Source organism: Saccopteryx leptura, chromosome 3, assembly GCF_036850995.1.
Source record: "Saccopteryx leptura isolate mSacLep1 chromosome 3, mSacLep1_pri_phased_curated, whole genome shotgun sequence".
NCBI classification, from domain to species: Eukaryota; Metazoa; Chordata; class Mammalia; order Chiroptera; family Emballonuridae; genus Saccopteryx; species Saccopteryx leptura.
The window spans coordinates 123,129,272-123,150,685 of record NC_089505.1 but is presented as its reverse complement, the minus strand read 5'-3'; the positions used below and the strand labels follow the sequence as shown (position 1 = coordinate 123,150,685).

Below are 21,414 nucleotides of genomic sequence, written 5' to 3'. Positions count from 1 at the left end.
CTGCTTGAACAAAAGCCTGAATCTCTGCGAAGCCTCCAGTTGAAATGGGATCTGTTTCCTAGTAGGAGACCACTTTTGTCCTACAAAACATTTCACAAAGGCATTGTTTTTTTATCACGTCTCATCTTACCAGATATCATATTTTTAATCACCTCCCTGGACACTATTTTGGTCCAATAGCAGACTGTGGTTTCTGTGACTAAGGCTTGCCACAAAATTTACTTCCTGATTTTGATAAAGTGCACTGCATTTCTTTGTCTGAGATATTTTATTTCAAAAACTCATTGAATCAGAAAGCTGCAAAGACCATGAAAGTAGGAACAGTTTGATTTACACATGATGTGCATGGGGACACACATGCAGAGAAGAGGCGTGTCTATAAGCGGTACAACAAGCTAGAAGCAAGCAGGCAGGACCAGGAGGCCAGATGCTATGGTCCCCAGGCCAGTGCTCTTTCCAGTCTGTTCTGCTGCACCCCGGAAAGGTAGGCCTAGCTCTGGGTGACCCTGAGCTTTGCTGACCTCAGCAGCCCTTGTCGCCGATGCCCAGAATGCACCGGTGATGAGTCCTACCCAGAGACGTTTCATTCTGTGCTGTAAAGTTGGCCTTGTACGTGAACGTCAGAAAGTATCTTCTTCTCTAAGACACAGCAAGCAGTTCATCAGAACTGAAAGCCAATGCCCTTAAAACATATGAAACATTTTCTTACTTTGTATTCGGACTAGTTCTGATCGCTTTGTAGGGGGCGGGAGAGGCAGAGCCTCGACCTCGCCCCACGGAGATGTACTGTAAAGGGCCGATTCAGGTGGTCAAGACTCTTCTTCAGCTAGAAGTTCGGAAGGGATAGAATTTAGCCGTGGCGTAGTTAGAAGTGTGTTCTGGATTTTGGACTGGGGCTTGAAAGATTAGCAGGCTTAAGAAGACACAATCCCTTCCTTCATTCCTGAGCAGGGGAAAGGCATGAGCAGAGCCTTGGGTGTGGCAAGGAAGGCAAAGGAAGTAGCAATTACGAGATGTGTATTGTCCTGACGTTTCACTCGTGTATCATTTAATTCTCAGAACACCTCTACGGGTTAGGCGGTGTTGCACAGCTGAGCAAAGGAAGGCTCAGTGAAGTAAAGTGACTCGCCCAAGAGACCTAGCCAGCTAGGTAGAGGAGTCAGGATTCGCACCCGGGGCCGAGGCCCCAGAGCCTGCCCTCGTCTCGTCACCGTCACCGTCACCACACACTGGAACTAGAAGGAAGTGACAGTGCCCACCCGGGAGCTTCCTGGAGTGAGGGGCCCAGCAGGGAAGTAAAGTGAGGAGGCTGGTGGGAATTTACAGGGCCCTTAAGGCCAACGGAGGGGGCCGGAGTTCATGTGACAGGGAATAAGGAGCCATTCTGGATTCCAGAGGGTTGAGGTGAAACTCTGTCTTTTGCAGACTTTGTGAAAGACTGTGGAATTCATGCAGTCAAAGAAGGAAAGCCATGTTGTAGGGAGTCGAGTCCGGCAGTTTCCAGGGTGGGGTGGAGGCAGGAAGGCCAGCCTGTGGCTATATCCCCGGGTTCCCTGTCCGCAGTGGTGGGCGGCACTGTGCTGGCCAGGGAAGTGACCCAGCAGGGTGGGGTGGAGGCAGGAAGGCCAGCCTGTGGCTGTGTCCCCGGGTTCCCTGTCCGCAGTGGTGGGCGGCACTGTGCTGGCCAGGGAAGTGACCCAGCAGGCACAGAGGGAAACTGCTTGAACATGGATGGATCTGCTGTTTCTGCTGTGACACAGCCCGCAACGCGAAGCCGGGAGACCGTGGGCGTCAGGGGCAGACAGGTGTGGGTTTGAATCTTGAGTCTAAAGTTTATTGATAGTGTGTCTTAGGAAAAATAATTTAGTCCCCTGAATCTCTGTTCATGTCTGTGAAATGGGAATCATTTCTATTTTTGTCTCAAGTTCATTATGAGGATAAATAAATTGAAGATACAATACTTGGCTCATTAGAAGTGCTCAAAAAATGTTAGTGCCCTCTTCTCTTATGGAACTCTGGCTAAAATGACTGTCATCTTTCTCTTTTTCTTTATCGAATTTATTAGGGTGACAGTAGTTAACATAATTAATTATACAGGTTTCAGGTGCCTCTTTCACCAATATAATTAAAAGAGTATAGGAAAGTGAGGCCCATGGTAGAAAAGAAACAGAGGCCTTTGTAAAACCGGTTGTCTTCCATCTCAATGGTTTCCTGATTCTGAAGTTAATCTAATTCAAATTCCTTGATCCCCCCCCCCCCCGTTTCTGGAAGCTTGTGTGGGGCTGGGCGACTTGGGGTCCAGCAGTGAGCAGCAGGGCACTGACCCCAGCATGCCTGACCTGGCACACAGACTGCCCACCTGCAGGTCAGACTGCAGAGAAAGGCCAGACTGGACCTGGGGTGGGTGCTGCCCAGCCAGCCCCAGGCGGTACCTCTCCCTCTGGGGCTGCTGGTCTTCTCAAGCCGTGGACATGGATTTGCGGTCCGGAAGCGCACAGCACAGGGAGGCCAGATGGGTCTGGTTATCTGACGTCATGCCTGCAGAGGTCTGATTGATCCTTTGAACAAAAGGAAGAAATGAGATGTGGCAGGTGGATGGTTTGCTTACTGACATCCTTGGATGGAGTGTGCTGCTTTTTTTTTTTAATGGTTGAAAAGCCTGAGTAATTGGGGAAGGAAGACGTGTTGTTGGCCGACCTGTCTGCCCACTGTATAGCACCCACCTTTCTTCCCAAGCCGAGCTTCAGTAAAAGATCTTGAATCATCTTTAAACGATGGGTGTGTGTGCAGCCTGTCAGACCAGGACTTCTCCCGAGACGCCTGCTGGCTGTGCCCCCTTGGTGACCTGCAGGTCCTTCTGAGGACAGGGACCTTTGGCAGAGCCTTTTCATCCCCCCTCAAAAGTTTAGCTTATTAGTGGCTGTCTCCCCTCCACGCCCACAGAGGCCTATTCACCCTCCATAGACTCAGCAGAAACACAACATAAATAGTAATGGCAGAGTCCAACTCTTCTTTCTTGATGGTTAATGCCAGCAAATGTTTTTTGAGTTGTCAGAAAAGCCAGGAAGGGGAGAAAGTTTCAAAGCTTGTAGCTCATTGCCAGAGCGTTCTGGGTCTGCAGCACCTGTTGGCTCTGTGCTGGGACTCTCTGAGGGCTTCCTTTGCAGGAAGCGTGGGTGGCGTTCTGTTCTGTGTACCATCCAGTCAGACTGGGCACCATGGTTGTGTTTAATTTCAAATCTTCAGCGTTCTGAACCAGAAGGAGCTAAAAGGTAAAAACCCACCTCTTCCCATGCAAGTCCACGGAGACGGGAGAGGACCAGCACAGCCACCGGAGCCGGGGAGCAGCCCTCTCCACCCCATCTGGCCGTGGCTTTCAGACCTGGCTGTACACTGAGATGATCTCAGGAGCTTCAAACCATCCTGGTACCCAGGCCCCACCCAGATGAAATAAATCAGAACTTCTGGGATGGGGCCCCGGCACCAGCCATTTTAATAGCACGCCAGGTGACCCCGTGTGCAGCTGCGTAGAGAGCCATTGTACTGGAGCATGTGAGTCCCAGGATGTTTGCATTAAAAGGGGAGAGGTCTTTCTAAAGTATAGCAGAGAAAGGACTTAAACAGATGTGTTCCTGAAGTTCGGTCAGGTTCTGAGCAGCCTAGTGATAACGTGAGCGTTGTTTAGAACTCCAGGTCCGCAGCGTCATCACTGCGTGGCTTTTGGCAGGCTGTTTTCCTTTCCTCAGCCTGGTGTTTCCATCTGAAATGGTAACAGAGTTGCAACACCTTCCTCCCAGGGTTGCCAAGAAGATAGAGGCAGTGGGTAGAAAGCATTAGAACAAGGCTTGGTATTTGGTAAATGAGTATTATTTTCCCTTAAAGAAAGTTGATTTAGCATTTATGGAACGAATCCCTTATAGTTATGGAGGAATGTCTTTTAAAGGACAAGAGAAGTTTCCGACTGCTACCCTGTCCACTAAACAGGTGCCTGTGTGTCCTTATCCCTTCCAGGTCCATCTGGGAAGCGGGATTTGGGTTGATGAGGAGAAATGGCACCAGCTACAAGTAACCCAAGGAGATTCCAAGTACACGAAGAACTTGGCAGTCATGATCTGGGGAACAGATGTTCTGAAAAACAGAAGCGTCACAGGAGTCGCCACAAAAAAAAAGAAAGATGCAGTCCCCAAGCCACCCCTCTCGCCTCACAAACTCAGCATCGTCAGAGGTAGGTCGTGGCGGAGGCTGCACAATGGCCGGCCTGCTGTCCTGTGCTCTGCTCAGGAGGCGTCACGCACAGTGCTGGTCAGCACGCACTTCCTCTCTGTGCCAGGCCCCAGGCTGGGCATGGGACCCAGGAGCAGCCATGGACCGTGTCCCTTCAGCAGAGAACACATTTACCAGAGCAGACGAACTGTGGGCATGAGTACCGTGCACAGAGCGGGCACGGGAGAGGGACAGATGGCGTGCTAGGGGAGTCAGGTCCTGGGGAAGGGGGTCACCGAATTGGGCCTTAAAGGACCCGTCAGACATGAGATGCCACCGTGTAAAGAGAGGTGGTACTTCTGGAGGCAGAAGCGTCTGGAACTAAGGCCTGGAGATGGGAAGGGAGGGCTGCTGGGGACAGAGAGAGGGAGGTCAAGGCTGGGGGACACGGGAGTCCTAGCTTCATGTCCGAAGCAGGTAATGAGATGAAGATCAGCTGAGGGTTAGTGGTTCGAGCTTCTTTTCTGGTGTTTGGGAGGGGTTAGGGGAAGGCAAAGAGACAGGGTACCGTTTATGGCCCTAAAGATATAGCTATATCCTGGTCACTTTGAGTTTTCTCTCTTCCTCCCTCCTCCCTCCCATTCTCCCTCCCTCCCTCTCTCCCCCCCTCCCTCCTTCCTCCTCTTCCCTCCTTCCTCCCTGTCTCCCGTTTCCTCTGTCTCTCCCACCCTCTCTCCATCCAGTCTCTGAGCTTATTCTCCAACAGGCCCTCGGCTGGGTCCTGAGGGCACAGAGGGACCAGGCAGAGCCTCCTGGGGAAGATGGAGATAAGAACAGCTCCTTACTGTACAGATAATACAGTGTACAGAGACAGGCAGGGAAGTACACGCGAGCAGAGAGAACACCCCAGCAGTCACTAATTTTCCTGAGCGTTTACTATGGTTCAGATTCTGAGTTTTGTTGGTTTATTTGTTTTGTTTTGTTTTGTTTTGATGATTCTGTTTTAAAAATACTCTTCCGTGTATTAACTTATTTAGTCCTCATAACACCCCTGCTGCCGGCCACCATCACTACCCTGTCGCAGCTGAGGCAGCTGAGGCCCGGGGCTGTTCATTAACTTGCCCAGGTCCCAGCCCAGAGAGCCGGCTTTGGAAGCTGTTTCTAAGCACTGGTCGCTAAGGGCCCTGCTGCCTTGTTTTGAGGAAGAAAGCGGGGCTCAGTCAGTCACCACACACAGTTTGAACAGGCCTCATGCCAGGTTTGGGGCAGATGACAAACATGTTCCTGAATGAGGCAGGTAACGTCAGATACTGGTGAAGGCTGTGAAGCATCACCCCGTGACAGGGTAGGGTGAAGAGAGCTGTGTCACCAGGGGTGGCTGGAGCGGGCCTGTTTGGAGTGATGGGAGCTGGGGCCGGGCCGTGGAGTGGCAGCTCTAAGTCATGAGTGAGGGGCGAGAGCCAGTCTCGTGGGGCCGTGGAGGCCCCAGTAAGCAGCCTGGACTTACTGTGCTTACAGAAGGAAAGCAACAGAAGTCTTCAAATCATGCAGTAACCAAACAGGATGTCGGTTAGGAGGCTGGGGCCGTGGTCTCGGGGAGAGATGCTGGTAGCGTGGACTGAGGTTATAGCAGCGAGGGGGAGAAGAAAGGCCAGATTTGGGTCTGTTTTGGAGGTCAAGGTGGCAGGACACAGCCAAATTAGGTGAGCAGCCTGAGGTCACAGCCACAAGCTTTCAGTCTGGATTCTAACCCAGAGCCCTAGGCTCTGGTCTGGGGCTGTGCTGCCATAGCCAGCTACCTCCCTTGCCTGGCGGGCTCACAGTTAATCGATTTAGACAGCCACTTATTTTTAAACAATCAGAGGTAACCTTTAGTCAGCCCACTGTCTGAAATGGTGGAGGTTAATTTGGAAGATCACCCTGAGAAAAGGGCCTTTCTGGGGAGGCAGCCCTGGCCCGCCTGATAGGGGTCGACTTCTGATTCTGTTACACATGTTGGGATGTGACTCAGCAGGTCCCGGGCGCCCTTGGACGACTGACTGCCCCACCACCTGCCACGCGGTGTAAAGTCACCTGCTGTGTGTCTGCCTCGGGCGCTTGTCTGGCCCTCTGGGAGTCATCCCCACTGCCTAGCATGGGCCCTGCACACAGTAGGAGCGCAGTAAATGAGGGCCGCACTGGTGGGACGCAGCCCTGCGAGCCGGTCCCCTGACTGACTCTTGGCGGGGTTTCTTGTGAGTCACTCTCCCTGCATGTCTCAGTTTCCTCACCTCTGGAGACAGCGGAGAGGGCCATCTGGGATTATAGTTTGGAAATAGTGATGTTTGAGGTGTGAAAAGTTATCAACCTTTCTTGACAAGAGCTGCCTCTATGGACTCAGTGTGACCTCCTGATGGTCACATCTTGAAGTTCACAGCTGCTCGGTGCTTTCCAGGTTTCCGGCCCTTTTCCTGTCGGCTCCCAGCGCAGTGTGATGGGAAACAGAACTTGGAACCTGGTACCAGAGCCTGGGTGGAGCCCCGGCTCTGCTTGGTTTACTTTGAGATTTCCCTGGTTCCTATCAAATTTATTTTTTTGCTAGTCTAGTGCAGTGTCAGCACCGAGCAGAAGCCTGGGGTCTCCCTCTGCAAAGCCAGAATTGCAGTCCTTGTCCTGGCTACCCAGTAGACCAAACAGACATTTTTTACTTTCTTTAAACCCTATGAAGATGATGTTCTATGCAGCTAACCTGATCCCCAGTGTACAGAAAAATCTAGAAGAAAGCACCTCAGCTGTATGGCTTGGGGCCATTCTAGCTTCACTGTCTTCCAGTCCACCCACCAGCTCCCCCACCCCGTCCTCTCTTTGATCCACTCCCCCTCTTTCCAAGCTTCTCCACTCTTCTCAAACACGGTAGTCCGTGCCTCACTCTTTTCTCAGAAGATGACCCTGTCTCTCCCTTCACAGGGACAAGAAAGGAACTCCCACAGCTCTGAATGGCTCCACCTGCAGGCTAAACTGGGTTCCACATTCTTCTGCCTCATGTCCCAAAGGAAGACTTTGCTTCTCTTATTTGGTACTGGCCATTCTCTTTGTCTGGGTCCCAGCCCACCTGCCCTGCTGAGTACCTGCTCCTCCAGTCATGTACTGGCCATTCTCTTTGTCTGGGTCCCAGCCCACCTGCCCTGCTGAGTACCTGTTCCTCCAGTCATGTACTGGCCATTCTCTTTGTCTGGGTCCCAGCCCACCTGCCCTGCTGAGTACCTGTTCCTCCAGTCATGTACTGGTCATTCTCTTTGTCTGGGTCCCAGCCACCTGCCCTGCTGAGTACCTGTTCCTCCAGTCATGTACTGGCCATTCTCTTTGTCTGGGTCCCAGCCCACCTGCCCTGCTGAGTACCTGCTCCTCCAGTCATGTACTGGCCATTCTCTTTGTCTGGGTCCCAGCCCACCTGCCCTGCTGAGTACCTGCTCCTCCAGTCATGTTCCCGTTCTGCTGGTTCCTTCCCAGCACCATTTAAATGCACTAAGATGACTCATTTCTTACAAAACAAACAAAACACTCCCGAGAGACTGCTGCTGCCATGTCTCTCTTCCTTTTCGCACCTGCGTTTCTCGCAGTTATCCATCTCACTGCCTGTGTCGCTGGTCGCTTCCCTGCCCTCGGGCTTCCAGGCTCAGCCCCGCCCGCCCAGATTCTGTTCCCACCAGGTTTCCCAAGGACTCCCCTCACATACCCCAGGACACTGTTTCCCATCCCCGCCCGGCACTGTGGGGCATGACTGCTCCTCCTCTGCTGGGAAACCCATCCTGCTCGCTCAGCACTTCCTCCTGCCTGTCTGGCTCCCCTTCTGCTGCCCCCTACCGGGCCCCCAACCCTCTTCTCTCTCAGTCTACAGAGCTTTTCTCAGCTGAGCTCAGGCCTGCTGCCCCCAGGGCCCTCACTGGTCTTGGGCTGAAATCCAGACTCCTGATTCTGGCAGGTGCCTGGGGATCTGGCCTCTGGTGACCCCTCTGACCTTGTCTCCCAGCACACTCCCCATTCCTTCCTGACCCCACCCAGCAGTGCCCTCCCTCCAGTCCAATCATCCTGCCTTCCTGTCACTCAGGGAATCCCTCCCCATTGCCCCATCTAAGGGAGCCTTTCCTCTGCTCTGTCACCTATCCCTAACTAAAATTTCTGCATGGTATTTCCTGTTTGTTTCTTTGCTTGATAATCATCCTTCTCTCCACACCCACTAGAATATAAGCTTTATGAGCACCTTATTGAGGGCTAATATGTGATAAGTGCTCAATAAATATTTGTTGACTTAATGAAGGATGTTTCCTGAATCTATATTTGACTTCCATTCACACTTCCGAGCTCCTGGCTGACTGTCCGTGCAGGTGCCCACAGGTCGTGTCCTTCTGAATGTCCTCATGATGTTGGAAAATGGCCCCACCCCCTGCTTTCTTCTAGTTCTTTCCCCAACACCTCTGCCCCTTCTGTGCCCCCTGTCTTGGTGAATGGCGCCACCAGCCAGGGACCCAGAGATGTCTCATCCGTGATTCCTCCACCTGCCTCACTCCCCATCTGCTCTGCCCCCGAATACCTCTTCATCCGTCCTCTCCATCCCACTTCCTTGCTCGTAGCCCAGCCGCACCATTGCTCCTGCACCGCTCCAGCTGCTTCTAGACTCTTCTCTTCTTTATGTAACTGCGTGGTCTTTCCGAAACAAAAATATGATCTCATTACCATCCCCCTGCCATAGCCAGCCCATGGTACCCATTATTAAAGGGTAAGCTTCTTCGTCTGTCCTAGAAGCACCATCGTGATCTGGCCCCTGGCTGTAGCTCTCACGTGATCTTCAGCAGTGTTCCCTTGAACTCAAGTTCTTGCCATCTGAACTACTGTGCTGTCTGAACAGACGTGGTTCCCTCGCACATTAGGGAACTGGCAAGTGCTTCTCAGGGCCCAGAATGCAGGTCACACTCTCCACCCTTCCCTCTGCTGCTCTGCTGGGCTCCTGGCACTCTCAGCCCAGATCTGCCTACTAGGGGAACCTTCCTTCTGAAAGCCTTCCCTGCCCGCTTCCTCCAGAGCGCTTCGTGCCTACCTGTTACCCTTCTTACCGTGTCTGTGCGCCCCGGGAGCCTGGTCTAGCAACCCCGTTGAGCCCATACTTGCTAGCCACGCAAGGGAATGAGGAGACTGACTTGCCCAAGGCCATACTTACAACTGGTGAGATCAGAGCCAAGCAGAACTGCGCCTGCAGGCTCCCCTTGTCTCCACAGGTTTCCTGTCTTACTAAAACAGCGTTCATTTATTTATTTACTACAACCAGGCAGGTTTGCAGTCTGCCTCCCCTCCCACCGCACACTCACCCTTTTGGCCTTATTACCTGCACTCTTCCGGATTGCATGTGCCTGGCTCTCCGTGCAGGCTGTCTGCTGGATGGAGATTGTTTATGTTTATTCTGTTTGGCTCCGTCACATCCAGCCGCCTTTGCCGTGTGGAAATGGCAGGAGCCCTGACACTCACAGGGTTGGTGAGAATTTTCTCTGCTCTGATTTTAAAATCATTTCTTCCCGGATAGCAGGGGGATGGGGTTAACACAGACGCTGCTTTGGAAAGAGGAAAGCAGGTGGACTGGGGAACAGGCTCACTTTAACGACAGGCGAGCTCTAGAATGGCAGTGAAAACCTTATTAAGGTCAAGTGACCTTTGGCAGAGTGTCTGAGTTTTCCAAATGAGCCCCAGCATTGAGTTCTGGTTAATTTTTATAACTTTTTTAATAGGACACATTAGCACCGTTATAAACCTTGTTAATTAAGCAATAATCTCAAATGCTCCCTCGCAGAGGGAGACATTCCTGGCAACTGCAGATAATTAATATCTAGAGTCTCACAAAGGCCTTTTCATCACCCCGAGGGGCTGTTCAGTGCCCCCGCCCCCAGGAAACGAGTGAGTGGCCGGCGGTGGAGGCCTCTGAGAACCTCCCTCCGTTTGCACCTTTCTCCTCTGTGTCTTCTCCAGCTCACACCAGGGGCTCTGAGGGCCAGCGTTCCCACTCTCCTTTCCCCTCTTCTCTCTCCTTTGTGCCTTCACCACCCTCACTACCTTCTGGAGACTTAGAGCTGGGAGGGTGTCCCTGGATTATCTGCTCTGACATGCTGCTTTCCTAGCTAGTGAAACGGAGACCTGGAGACGGTCCCACTCGCGGTTGCACAGCAACAAGGTTTGGGGCCAAACACCTGAATCTCAGAGCAGTTCTCAGCACAGGGTGTCTCCCTCATGGGCTCTGGGTCCGAGCAAAGTCACCGTGAGTGTCCGCTTTCTTCTTGCCCAGGGCTGGAGAGGGAATGCCCACGTGTTCCATTCCGTAGGGAAGACGGTGTGGTTGCAGTTTAAATAGACTGTAATCAATGCTTTGCCAGAGAAAGGCCCAGGTGAGTGTGGGAGCACAGAGTGCAGTCCTCTAACTCACTCTGGTAGGTTCCAAAAAGGCTGCACCAGGAAGAACGAATAGGGTTCAGGCAGGTGGAGGAGGGGCCACTGTAATCTGGGAAGCAAAGAGTGAACTGACTGTTGGGCAGCCTGGAGCGAGGGGGTGGGGTGCGGGGAGCTTGCAGATGGATAACAGCAGAGGTCGGACTGGAGGGAGACAGGGCCCCTCCCTTCTCTCAGCTCCTGTGGAAAGGCCAAGACAAGATGCAGGGAAGATTATTGGGCTTGGGAGTGGTGAGGAAGTAGTGGAGGTCAGTTAAAAGCTCTCAAAGGGTTCTCTGTGCAGATCCCTTCTGGGTGGGGAGGAAGGGGTGCCCCAGAGAAAGAACACCTACAGCACGTGCACCTGTAGCAGGAATGGCCCAGGGGGCAGGCTGGCCGCTCGCCCAGAAAAGAAAGGCTCAGAGTGGGGGCTCGGGGGTAGCAGTGGATCCTGCCCACCCTTCCTTCCTTTCTCCAGGCCGCAGGCTCCTCACGTGGGAGGGCGGGGGTTGGCCCAGTCAGTCTCTGTGACCCTTCTAGCATTGGCATGCTGCATCTCTAACCGGGTTACCTGCTGTGGGCTGGCCTTGTACATAAGATTCTGTTTATCTCCCGTTGCATTCCTTGAGATGGGGTTGTCATTCCTGAATTATAGGTGATAGGTGAGGAAGCGTAGGTTCAAGGAAGTTAAAGGTTTTGCCCACAATGACATACCCTAGTGATACATTCCCCAGCCCTCTTATGTCTAGAATTTTAATGCCCCCTCAGGTTTTGCTGGAAAAACATTAAGTTATTCATTCATTTAACAAATATTTACTTAATCTTGGCCTCCGCCAAACACCATGCTAGCTGCTGGGAGTGAACAGTTGTATATACATTAAAAATAACTTGCCTGTCCAGGCGGTGGTGCAGTGGATAGAGCATTGGGCTGGGATGCGGAGGACCCAGGTTCGAGACCCTGAGGTCGCCAGCTTGAGCACAGGCTCATCTGGCTTGAGCAAGGTTCACCAGCTTGATGAGCCCAGGGTCGCTGGCCTGAGCAAGGAGCCACTCGTTCTGCTATGGACCCCCAGTCAGGGCACATGTGAGAAAGCAATCAATGAACAACTAAGGAGAAAAAAGAGCTGCAGAGAAGAGTTGATGCTTCTCATCTCTCTCCGTTCCTGTCTGTCTGTCCCTCTCTCTCTTTCTCTCCCTGTGTCTGTCACATAAATACATAAATAAGTAAATAAAATAACTGGAACAGCCCCATATAGGTGTAGTGTTCCTTACAGTTTGAAGAAGGTTTGCAAAAAGTTTATCTCAGACACCTCAAGGCAGCCTTTAAAAACATGCACAGTGGGTTTGTTATCCCTGTTTGTGAGGTCGGAATCTAGGGCAATGGCTGCCCCAGGCCCCAGGCTAGGAGGAGGGCTGCCAGGCTCCAGGGCGCATCTGGGGCTCTCTCCTTCATCTTGGCAAAGGGCGGGCACAAAGGGCGGGCGCAGTCCCAGTGGCTGTCCTCAGCCTCATTAGTCATCACCACAACCAGACACCACTTCACACCCACCAGGTTGTCAAAACCTTGGTAATCTAAGGCTGTCAGGTGCCGTAGAAGAGATGGGGCAACCAGTCCTCGTCCACACTGCTGTTAGGAGCGCCAGTCAGCAGGACCGCTTTGGGAAACAGTCCACTGGGCATCCCCTGTAAAGTCGAATGCGTCAGCAGTCCCACTCCCAGGCCGTACGGGAGGGTCTCCTGCCCTGGCGCCCCAGGAGACACGCGCCAGGGTGTCTGTACCTGCAGGACACCGGAAGCAGCCAGCCCGTGTGCCCATGGACAGTAAAGTGGGTCGGCATACTGTGGGATGGTCACACAGGAGAGCACCGCTCCTCAGTGAGAGTGAATGGCCTGCAGCTACACACTTGAACAGGGGTGCATTTCAGAACTGTAATGGCGAGTGAAAAGAAGAGAATCAGAGCTTTATAAAGTATGGGCATTAAAAAAAAAAAGTTAGAAAAAAGAACAGGGAAAAAGAAACAACGTGTTATTGAAGTTATATATGCAGAAATTCTGGAGAGAGGTTACTCCTTTTGAGGGTGAGGAGAGGAAGGGCTGGGGGAGGGACGTCCTGGGCTTCAGAGGGAACGGGGATGTCCTGTTACGCTGGGCAGTAGGCAAATGGGTGTTTCATCATTATTTTTAAAGGGTAAATACACACTATGTACTCTTTTCTATGTACGTTTTGTGATGAAAATTTGAAAAGATCACTGTGCCAGATGAGTGAGTTGGAATTTGGGAGGTATGTCAGGAGGCACATCCCTCCCCCCAAAAAAAGATCTGTATGCAAATTCGCCATTAATCCTTGGCCTTCTTGTTTCCTTTCCCGTCCAGAGTGTTTATATGACAGAATAGCACAAGAAACTGTGGACGAAACTGAAATTGCACAGAGACTCTCCAAAGTCAACAAGTACATCTGTGAAAAAATCATGGATATCAATAAATCCTGTAAAAACGAAGAACGAAGGGAAGCAAAGTACAACTTGCAATAAACTTTGGATTTTTCATAAAGCCTTCTCGTTTTCCTCGCGCGGCGCGTGATTCGCGGGCGACAGTGCCGTCCGGCTCAGATCCCATGGTGCGTGGTGGTGTTCGGGCAGGGAGCCAGGAGGGTCCTGGGGTCAGCGCTCGTTCTGAAATCGGACTTCCCACTTCAAAGAAGACGGATGGATTTGCTGAGACTCGGGCAGCGACCTGGCGCCAGTGTCATTCCGGGGATGGGGACAAGATTGTCTTTCCATTGGGGGATAAAGTGTCTCTGGCTTGCCTATCACTCGACCCAGAATTTGAACTGATATTTTTACCATTCAAGGACTTCTATCTCTGTTTCTCTATTTTGTTCTATAATAAAACTCCATTAATTCTTTGATATAGACAGTCATTATCCTCATTTATTTAAGGATATTAAGGACACAGTGGAGGTGGCCAGTGTCCTTTAAGGGGCGGAACATTCAGGCTGAGGGAGGGAAGATGCCTAAGGGATGTGGTTGTGGACGGCAGGGCTGATGGGCCATCTCAGAAGCAGATTACTTTCTCCTACTTCACAGGACAGACCTAAGACCGGTCACCTTTCTCACTCAGGGCGACCAGAGCTTCAGCTTCCCTGATAATTCGAGTCAATCTTTGCAACGGGCTGTTGGGGGCGGTGCACAGTGATGTTAGATGTGGTCCAGGGTTACCAGGTCAGGAAGTCAGGGCAGGTCACCTGCTGTCAGTTTGTTTCTCTTATCTTGTGTCTCAGATGATTTTTCAAGTTACATAATTTTTATCTCGTTCAGTAACTGAGTCTGGAAGGTGCCTGGCTTGCAGTGCGGCCAACCACATTTGATCTTCCTATTGGTTTGCACTTCTTGTACTGCCTGTAGAGTCAGCACGGTGTATTGACATAGCAAGGGTCTGGGGCTGAGCGCTGGTTCCACGCCTCACTCCCCTACTGCTCTGGGCTTAACCTACCTCCACTCTGTTCCATAAGAAGGGGATAATATCTACCTTGCAGAGTTGCCATGAGGGGTGTGTGTGTGTGTGTGTGTGTGGCTTAATAAATATCGGCGATCGTTATTATGCTAATTTCTGGTTACGGACATTTAGGCATTGGTTGGAAAACTTTGGCCTCTCATTTCTCTAATGGGTTATCCACTAGACCATTAAACCATTGGTGGTCTGTGAGCAGAAGCTCAGGGTCACTAGGGTAAGAAGGGGAGGTGTCTGCCTCTTTGAGGAACTCTATTCTAGTAAATAAAATAATCCTGTATACGAGGAAATACTATATGCTTGCTAATAGGATGTATAGATATGAGTTTCCTTTTATGGTATTTTCCCAGCTCTCCCTAAACTAGCCCTGTGATCTTGGACCAATCAGTCACTTGACTTCTGAGGGTCCTTATCAGTATAAAGAGGAAAATAAGGCCTATGCCATAGGCTGTATGGATAATTACATAATAATAATGGCAGCAACCACAGATACTTAACATGTGCCGAGATTTTTCTAAGTGTTTCACATGGGTGAACTCATTTCATGGGGTCAGTAAGGTCAGTGACAGTAGTTCAATAAATTCTTGTTATTAAGATGAGTTCGTTTCAATGGCCTGGGGCAGCTCCAGCATGAGCAGTATGGAACGCATGCACGCCTGGAAGAGAGTAGGCGTCACGCTGGAACTCCACTGCTCCCTAAGTGGTGAAAATCTAACGCAGCATGACATGGTATAGGGCTTTTGGATGAGTAGGGGAAGTAGCATGTCAATCTGTATTTAAAAGATGCTGTGACTTGCGAAAGCGCTTTGTGTCATATACAATGCATATATTAGGGACGGAATGAGATTGTGAAATACGTTGGGATCAGAGTTCAAATCTTGACTTAAATCACTTCTGGGAAAGTTGCCTGACCTCTCTGGGGCTCGTTTCCTCTAGAGCGGAAATCACGGTCCCATTTCTCGGGCTTGTTGTGAACAGTAACCCGGGTGACCCCTGGAGAAAGGGCTCATGTGAGTCTTAAAGAGACACGTGCATGTTAGTAATCCATGGCTGATAAGGCAGGATGCAGTCAGAAGTGTGTGTGACAAGAGAGGACCTAAGAGCCGATCGTGACGGGGAATGATTGCGTGTCACACACTCCGACTGAGAGGTTCCTGAGCACCTGTTGTTCACCTAGACCTGTGGCTGTGGTACGAGGGCAAGGCCATTGTTCTGACACCCACACACATGAGGAAACAGGTTGAGCAAAGGTTAAATCATGTCTTGGCCAAGGTCCCAGAGCTGTCAGCTTTGGAGCTGGGTCAGATTCCAAGTCTGTGCCAAATCTGCCCTCTCAGCTCTTCCCTTGAGGACGAGTGGGGTACGATGGTCTGGGCTGAGAACCAAGCTGTGGTCATCTCAGAGAATGCTAAGGAGAGACCCGGCCTGAGGAATCAGTCCATGGAAACCATTCTCATTAACTGAAGCCATTTGGAAGGACTGGAAATAATAGTCCTACTATTTATAAGGATTCAGAGTTTTATAACATTTAAATATATTCGCGAAACTCAAGAGCATTTTTGTATTAGAAAAGGGTTTCCTACCCTTGCTCAGTCTTAAGAATGTACCAAGGTCCTTAAAATACAGATTCCTGGGCTTTGGTTTGGGAGCGTGACTCAGGAGGTCTCGGTCAGAGCTGGGAACCTGTATTTTAACACAACTGCTGCTTTGGACACAGAAGGCCTGCTTTAATGAAGGAACCAGACTGTATCCTAAGTAAAAAGACATGCCCCTTCTAAAGTGCCTGAGGAGATTTGACATTGAGAATACATTTTCTCTCAAAGAGCTGAGGGTCTGCCCTAAAAGCTTGTTCCATGTTAACTGTATTTCCCCATGGATAAGACGCACACTGTTGAAGACAGGGATTCGTCATCAGACACAGATGAGGACAAGCTAATGGATGAGAGTTTTGACAGTGATCAGGAGGAATTGTAAGAATTTAATGATGAATAAAACTTGAGTTCAATAACTGTATGTGATTTTTTTTTTTCAAATTTCCAGCCCCCAAATTAAGGTGTGTCTTATCCATGGGGAGTCTTATACATGGGGAAATACGGTACTCTCTTGTGCTCACCAAATGCTGTTGAGTTGGACATGAGGCAGCAGGTGACTTTTGGTCTAGGCACCAATGATTTTCCCCTCTCTGTTAAACTTCGATTCCTTCTTTCTATTCCTTTCTTTTGATGCCAGTGGGCCGGGGGGACAGGACAGTCAGCTGAGCCGGCAGGGCCGCCGTGCTGAGGCTCGGGCGCTGTCTCCCGGGGCCCGGGCAGCAGGTGCTCGCAGCAGACGGAACGCACAGACATGGCTCGTTTCTGTTTTCTAGCTGAGGGAAGTGTGTTAGTGACTGTTACATGTCCAAGGGTTTCTTCGATGCATTTCTAAACTGTGCCTTTTTTTGTGTGTTTGTAAAGAAAAACCACTATATAGAAATTTTTGGAAAAATAGGGGCAATGTTCCAAATTGCTTCACAGCAAGTATTATAATGTCTTCTGGCCTTTTCCTCAAGGATGGAAACATGTATTTTACATGCCTGTTATCATAGCCTGTGACAGGTCTGTATCCTTCTCTTCCCACCTAACACATTTTCCCATTGCTATGTGAACTTTATAGCCATCGGTTCTAACATCTGCACAGGGGACCAGCATTGAGCTACACCCAGGCCAGCTGTGCAGATGCCCGCAGGGCTGCCGGTTCACAAAAGGCCGCGCTGCACACGCTGGTCCAGCATGGGTGGTATAGTGAGCTTGAGTCTCAGAGGTCATTGCATTCGAGTCCAATTCCCAACCCTAGCACCTGCTTCCTCACTTAGAGTGACTTTATCTCTCTGAACACCAGCTTCTTCATCTGCAAAACAGAGAAAATAATATCTAGTTATGGAGGACTGAGAATGTAATTACCCAGTGAAAGTGGATAAATGGCTGCCACTGGTAACGCTGGCATTTCTGTCCTCTCCTCCCCCTCCTCTCCCTTCCCTTTGCCCCTCCCCCTCCATCCCCCTCTCCTCCCCTTACCTTCCCTTTTCTTCTGCCCATTCAGCCTTTACCAGAGTGTGCTCCTGTCTTGTCTCTGACCCGCTCTGACCTAGGCTTTCATACCTGTCTTTGGCCCTCTAGACGCCTCATGCTCATCACACAGTTTTTCGGTATTTATGGGTCTTTCCTTGAGCACACCGACCTCAGCCCCTACCCTCTGCCACCTAGCAGGCCCATTTGCCCTTCCTTGAATTTTTTGGTTGTTGATGAAGAGTTTTGTATGCAGCTTTTCCATATATATATATATATATAATATATATGTAATCATTTTCCATATATATATCATTCCATATACATATCATTATCCATATATATATAAAATCATTTTCTTAGGGTCATTTTACCTGGGTTAAGAGGAATGACATCTTTAACATTCTTGATGCACATCAAATGTATGACCATGTTTTAAATTATTTTGCCAACTTGGGTGGAAACCAGTACCTCATTATCTTTTCTTCAGTTATTTCTGAGACTGGACATCTCTCGAGAGTTTGGTTTCTTGGTAACAGAAAATAATAGCTTCACCTACAAGCACTTCTAGTAGAATCCATTTCATTTTCTGTGTTTTGTTTTCTCTGGACCAATGTGTTGACTTTGGGCATATAATGTTTACTTTTACATCTGCAAATAGACATACCAACAGATGTTATCATTTTTTTTGAAGGGATTGATCAGTTTCTACCAGGAAGCTTCATTGGGGCATAGAAGCTAAGGGTCAGTAGTGAGCATCCCGGCCCCCTGCCCCATCTCCTCTCCCCTGTGAGCAGTGCCCCTCCGGCCCATGCTTGAATACCTGCAGGAATTCACCTGCCTCCCCAGCATCCATCCCGCCACTGCCGTCACTCAGATGTCCTTCAGTTAAGCTAGAAATTCACTTCCTTGAGATGTTGCGGGTCAGTCAGACTCTCCACTTCAGTCATTCAGAAGTCTTATACTTGGAGCTCTTTGCAGTGTTGAAGGTGACAGTCATGTATCCTGACCAACTAAGATGCAGCTGAAATTGCATTCCACCGTTTCTCACGTGAGGGACACTGCCCAGGAGAGAGTAGAGACTCTGGTTTAGACAGCTCTGTGACTACATGCTGACCGCCACTTACTGATATGTGACGTTCAACAAGTTCTTAACCTCTCAGCTTTCTTTTTCTCTTTTTAAGATGGACCTGTAATACCTGCTTCACCAGGTTGCCTCAAGCACTATGGCAGAGAATGAGCACAGCACCTAGACGATCAATACACCTTAATTCCCTAACCCTCAGACCATCCTCTTCCTCCTTTGTAGATGTGTCCCTAAAAGGAGGAATTCAGGGCTGGACACCACTCTGGCTGGCAAGCCCTAACCAAACCAATTATCACCTCTTACTCTTGGACGGCATACCTCTGTTAATGTGGCCCCGCCTTGAATTAGCATCTTTAGTGATAGAAGTATCTCCTGTTGAGTTTATGGTCACCAATACTCAAAGGTCATGTTGAGCCTGTGGTCCCTGCGTACCTCTTTTTGGCTAACAGTACTTGTTCCTGTAGGTCACTGTGCCTTAAGAGAAGGAGCATAGATGTTTAAAGCCCCAGAAATCCACACCAAATTCAGATCCTCACTTCACTGTCCATTAGGCGAGGGGACACATTCCGCAGCTGTCTGTCATGCCGTGCCGGGGTGATCCCACCTCTGAGCCAGGCCCGCGGCCACCACCTTCAGTGCCAGTCCGCTTCAGTGAGTGATTGTTGTTTTTCCTTCCCTTTCTCGTTCGAACAGCTCCGTATACCCCTTCACACCTCAATTGTGTGTTCTTAAATATATTTCTCAAGTGAAATACAGAACTTCGCATTTATCTCTGTTCCATTTCATCTTATTGGTTTCAGCCCAACATTCCAGCTGGTTTTCCATTTGTGTTTAAAATATAAAACAAAATCTGAGGAAAGCCAAAAAGGAAAACCCAGCCATAATCTCAAGAGCCAAGCCCAACGGCACGCTCACTCCCGGCAGCCCGTCCTGTCTGTCCGTGGGTGTGTCCCCCACCTTGCTGTCCATGGCAGCCGGCCAGCCTTCTGGGGTCGCGCCCCGTTCCTCTCACTCACCTCACAGGGAGACGGTTCTCCTCAGCCTCCTGATCTGCAGAGCCGCCCTCCCGGCCGGGGCCAGCCTTACCTTCTTATCTCTTCCCTGTACCTTGTGTTGTCTCCTCTTTCTTGCTACTGGAGATAGTGCTGCCACGAGAAACTTTTCAGTAGTGAGCTAATTGGGCTAAAGAGCGAGAACTTTTTTATAGTCCTTTAGTTAGATCACTTTCCAAAAAGTTAATTCCGGTCTCAAGCTGGGTGGACATGCATGCGCCTCTTCCCTGCAACTTCTCCAGGATCTGGAGTTTTTAAAGAAGGTTGGGAAATTAGCTTTCACTCACCGGGATACTTGTTCAATTTCTTCCCATGTGAATTGTCTGTGGAGACATCTGGGTATTTGAGATCTTTTCTGGAATTTTATATTTTGGTCTAGCCTTCCTCTCAGTTTTCTAGTATATCAAGTGTGATCTTCTGTGTCTTCACCAGGTTGTCAATCATAAAGCCTCGGTCAGTGAAAAGGAAAGAGCCATGTGATCCTCCACGAAAGTCCCCACTTCTCAGTAGTCAGCCCCCTCTGAGCTGGGTTGGTCGAGGAGCTAGGGACCCCTCTGTCTGTGTGTGGTCCAGGAAGGGCTCTGAGACGTGGTGTGGGAGCTTACACCGGAAGGATCAGAGTGGCTGTGAGCTGATCATTTTCAGCCGGTCCATTCCTCCCTCCCTCCATTCGTCTTAGCTGTGCAGGCTTCCTCTCCCGTGCCCAGCACTCTCACAGGCACTGCTGGTCAGGTCCAACCGGGGAGGCACCTTCCAGCGCTGCTCCAGTCCCTGTGCGCTTTCCACCACTCCAGAAGACACTCTTCCAGACTCATCTGACCTGGTGCTGCTACGTGTCAGTCATTGCTCCACATGCCTGAGACGTATCAGACAGGAAAAACACAAAGCACTTAAACGCTAGTGGGTGTGAAATGGGACGAGAAGGAAGATCAGCAGTAAACATAATCAATACAAAAGCTGTAGGAAGAAGGAAAAGTCGAGCCGGGTGAGCCAGATTGAGGGTGGGGTGGGGGGGGGGGAGAAGGTCGACTTATTAGCACAGTGCTGGAAGGCGTCGTGGAGAAGGTGAGATCTGGGTGAAGAGCAGAAGGCAGTGAGGGGGTCCACGTGGGGCCGGAAGCCCTGCCAGAGGCCCTGCCATAGAACCTGGACGTGTCCAAGCAGAGTGGGAATTTGAGACTGTCAGTCCACCCTGTCTACCTGGACCCTTACTATATACTAGGCACTCTTATTTCTCGCCCAGCCCTTCAAAGCACATTACTATTCCCATTCCCATTTCATAGACAAGGAAACTGTCTGAAAGCTGTTGAGTAACTTGCCCCGGATTGCAGAGCTGAGACGAGGAGGAGCCAGGACTGGCACCAAAGCCTCAGTGGCGTCTTGACAACCACACAATAAGCTACCTTTGTCACTGACCTGTAAGCCCTCCAGGGTGGGCCCATGGTGTGATCCCTGAGTCCCAGGCCCTGCCAAGAGCCCGGTGCTGATAAAATGGGACTCCCCGTGGAATCCCAGCCCCGGTGACCAAGGACTGTGGGGAACTAGGGAGACGGAAGCAGTTTTTTCTGCCTGTCGCTTTAAGACCTTCAGGAATCAAGAAAGTCCTCCACGAGGGTGTCACAAGACCTTCCTGATCATATTCCCTAACATAGACTGTCACTAGATCAAGAAAGGAGGGATATATTTGGCAGTGGTTAAGTCTGAGGAATCTGACCTCACCCTGCCTGGGTCTGACCCTGGGCTCCACCACTCACCAGTTCCATGACCTTGGGAGAGTTATTTAATTGGTTTGGGTCTCAATTTCCTCCTGCATAGAATGCAGGTCTCAGATTCCTATGTGCATTCAGTAAATTTCTATGAAGCACTTAGAACTGTACCTGACACATACTAAAAACCATGTAAATGTTTATTGTCAGTGTGAGCAAGGGCAAGAAGTGGAAGAAGAAAAATGTTTCAAGGAGTGGAGGTGAAGTTTGTGTTAGGAAAGGAGGCAGGAGAGGTGGGTCATGGCGGGATCGCGGAGGGCTGTGTGGTCCCAGGCTGAGAACTGGACTCCAAAGACCCTGGACAG

The 21,414-nt window shown here is 50.3% G+C and overlaps 2 protein-coding genes across 3 annotated transcripts in view; both read left to right on the top strand.

Annotated features, from left to right (window-relative positions):
- BEND5 (BEN domain containing 5) overlaps positions 1–13,558 on the top strand; it is a 52,393-nt gene extending 38,835 nt beyond the window's left edge. For both annotated transcript variants that reach the window (XM_066376226.1, XM_066376225.1), the window contains 2 exons: positions 4,012–4,225; positions 13,024–13,558. In XM_066376226.1, the coding sequence (XP_066232323.1) occupies positions 4,012–4,225; positions 13,024–13,181 (372 nt within the window). In that variant the 3' untranslated portion in view covers positions 13,182–13,558. The remainder of the gene's footprint in view (positions 1–4,011; positions 4,226–13,023) is intronic.
- Positions 1–21,414, top strand: part of AGBL4 (AGBL carboxypeptidase 4) — a 1,215,313-nt gene that overhangs the window by 1,005,794 nt on the left and 188,105 nt on the right. The gene's annotated exons all lie outside the window — the stretch shown is intronic.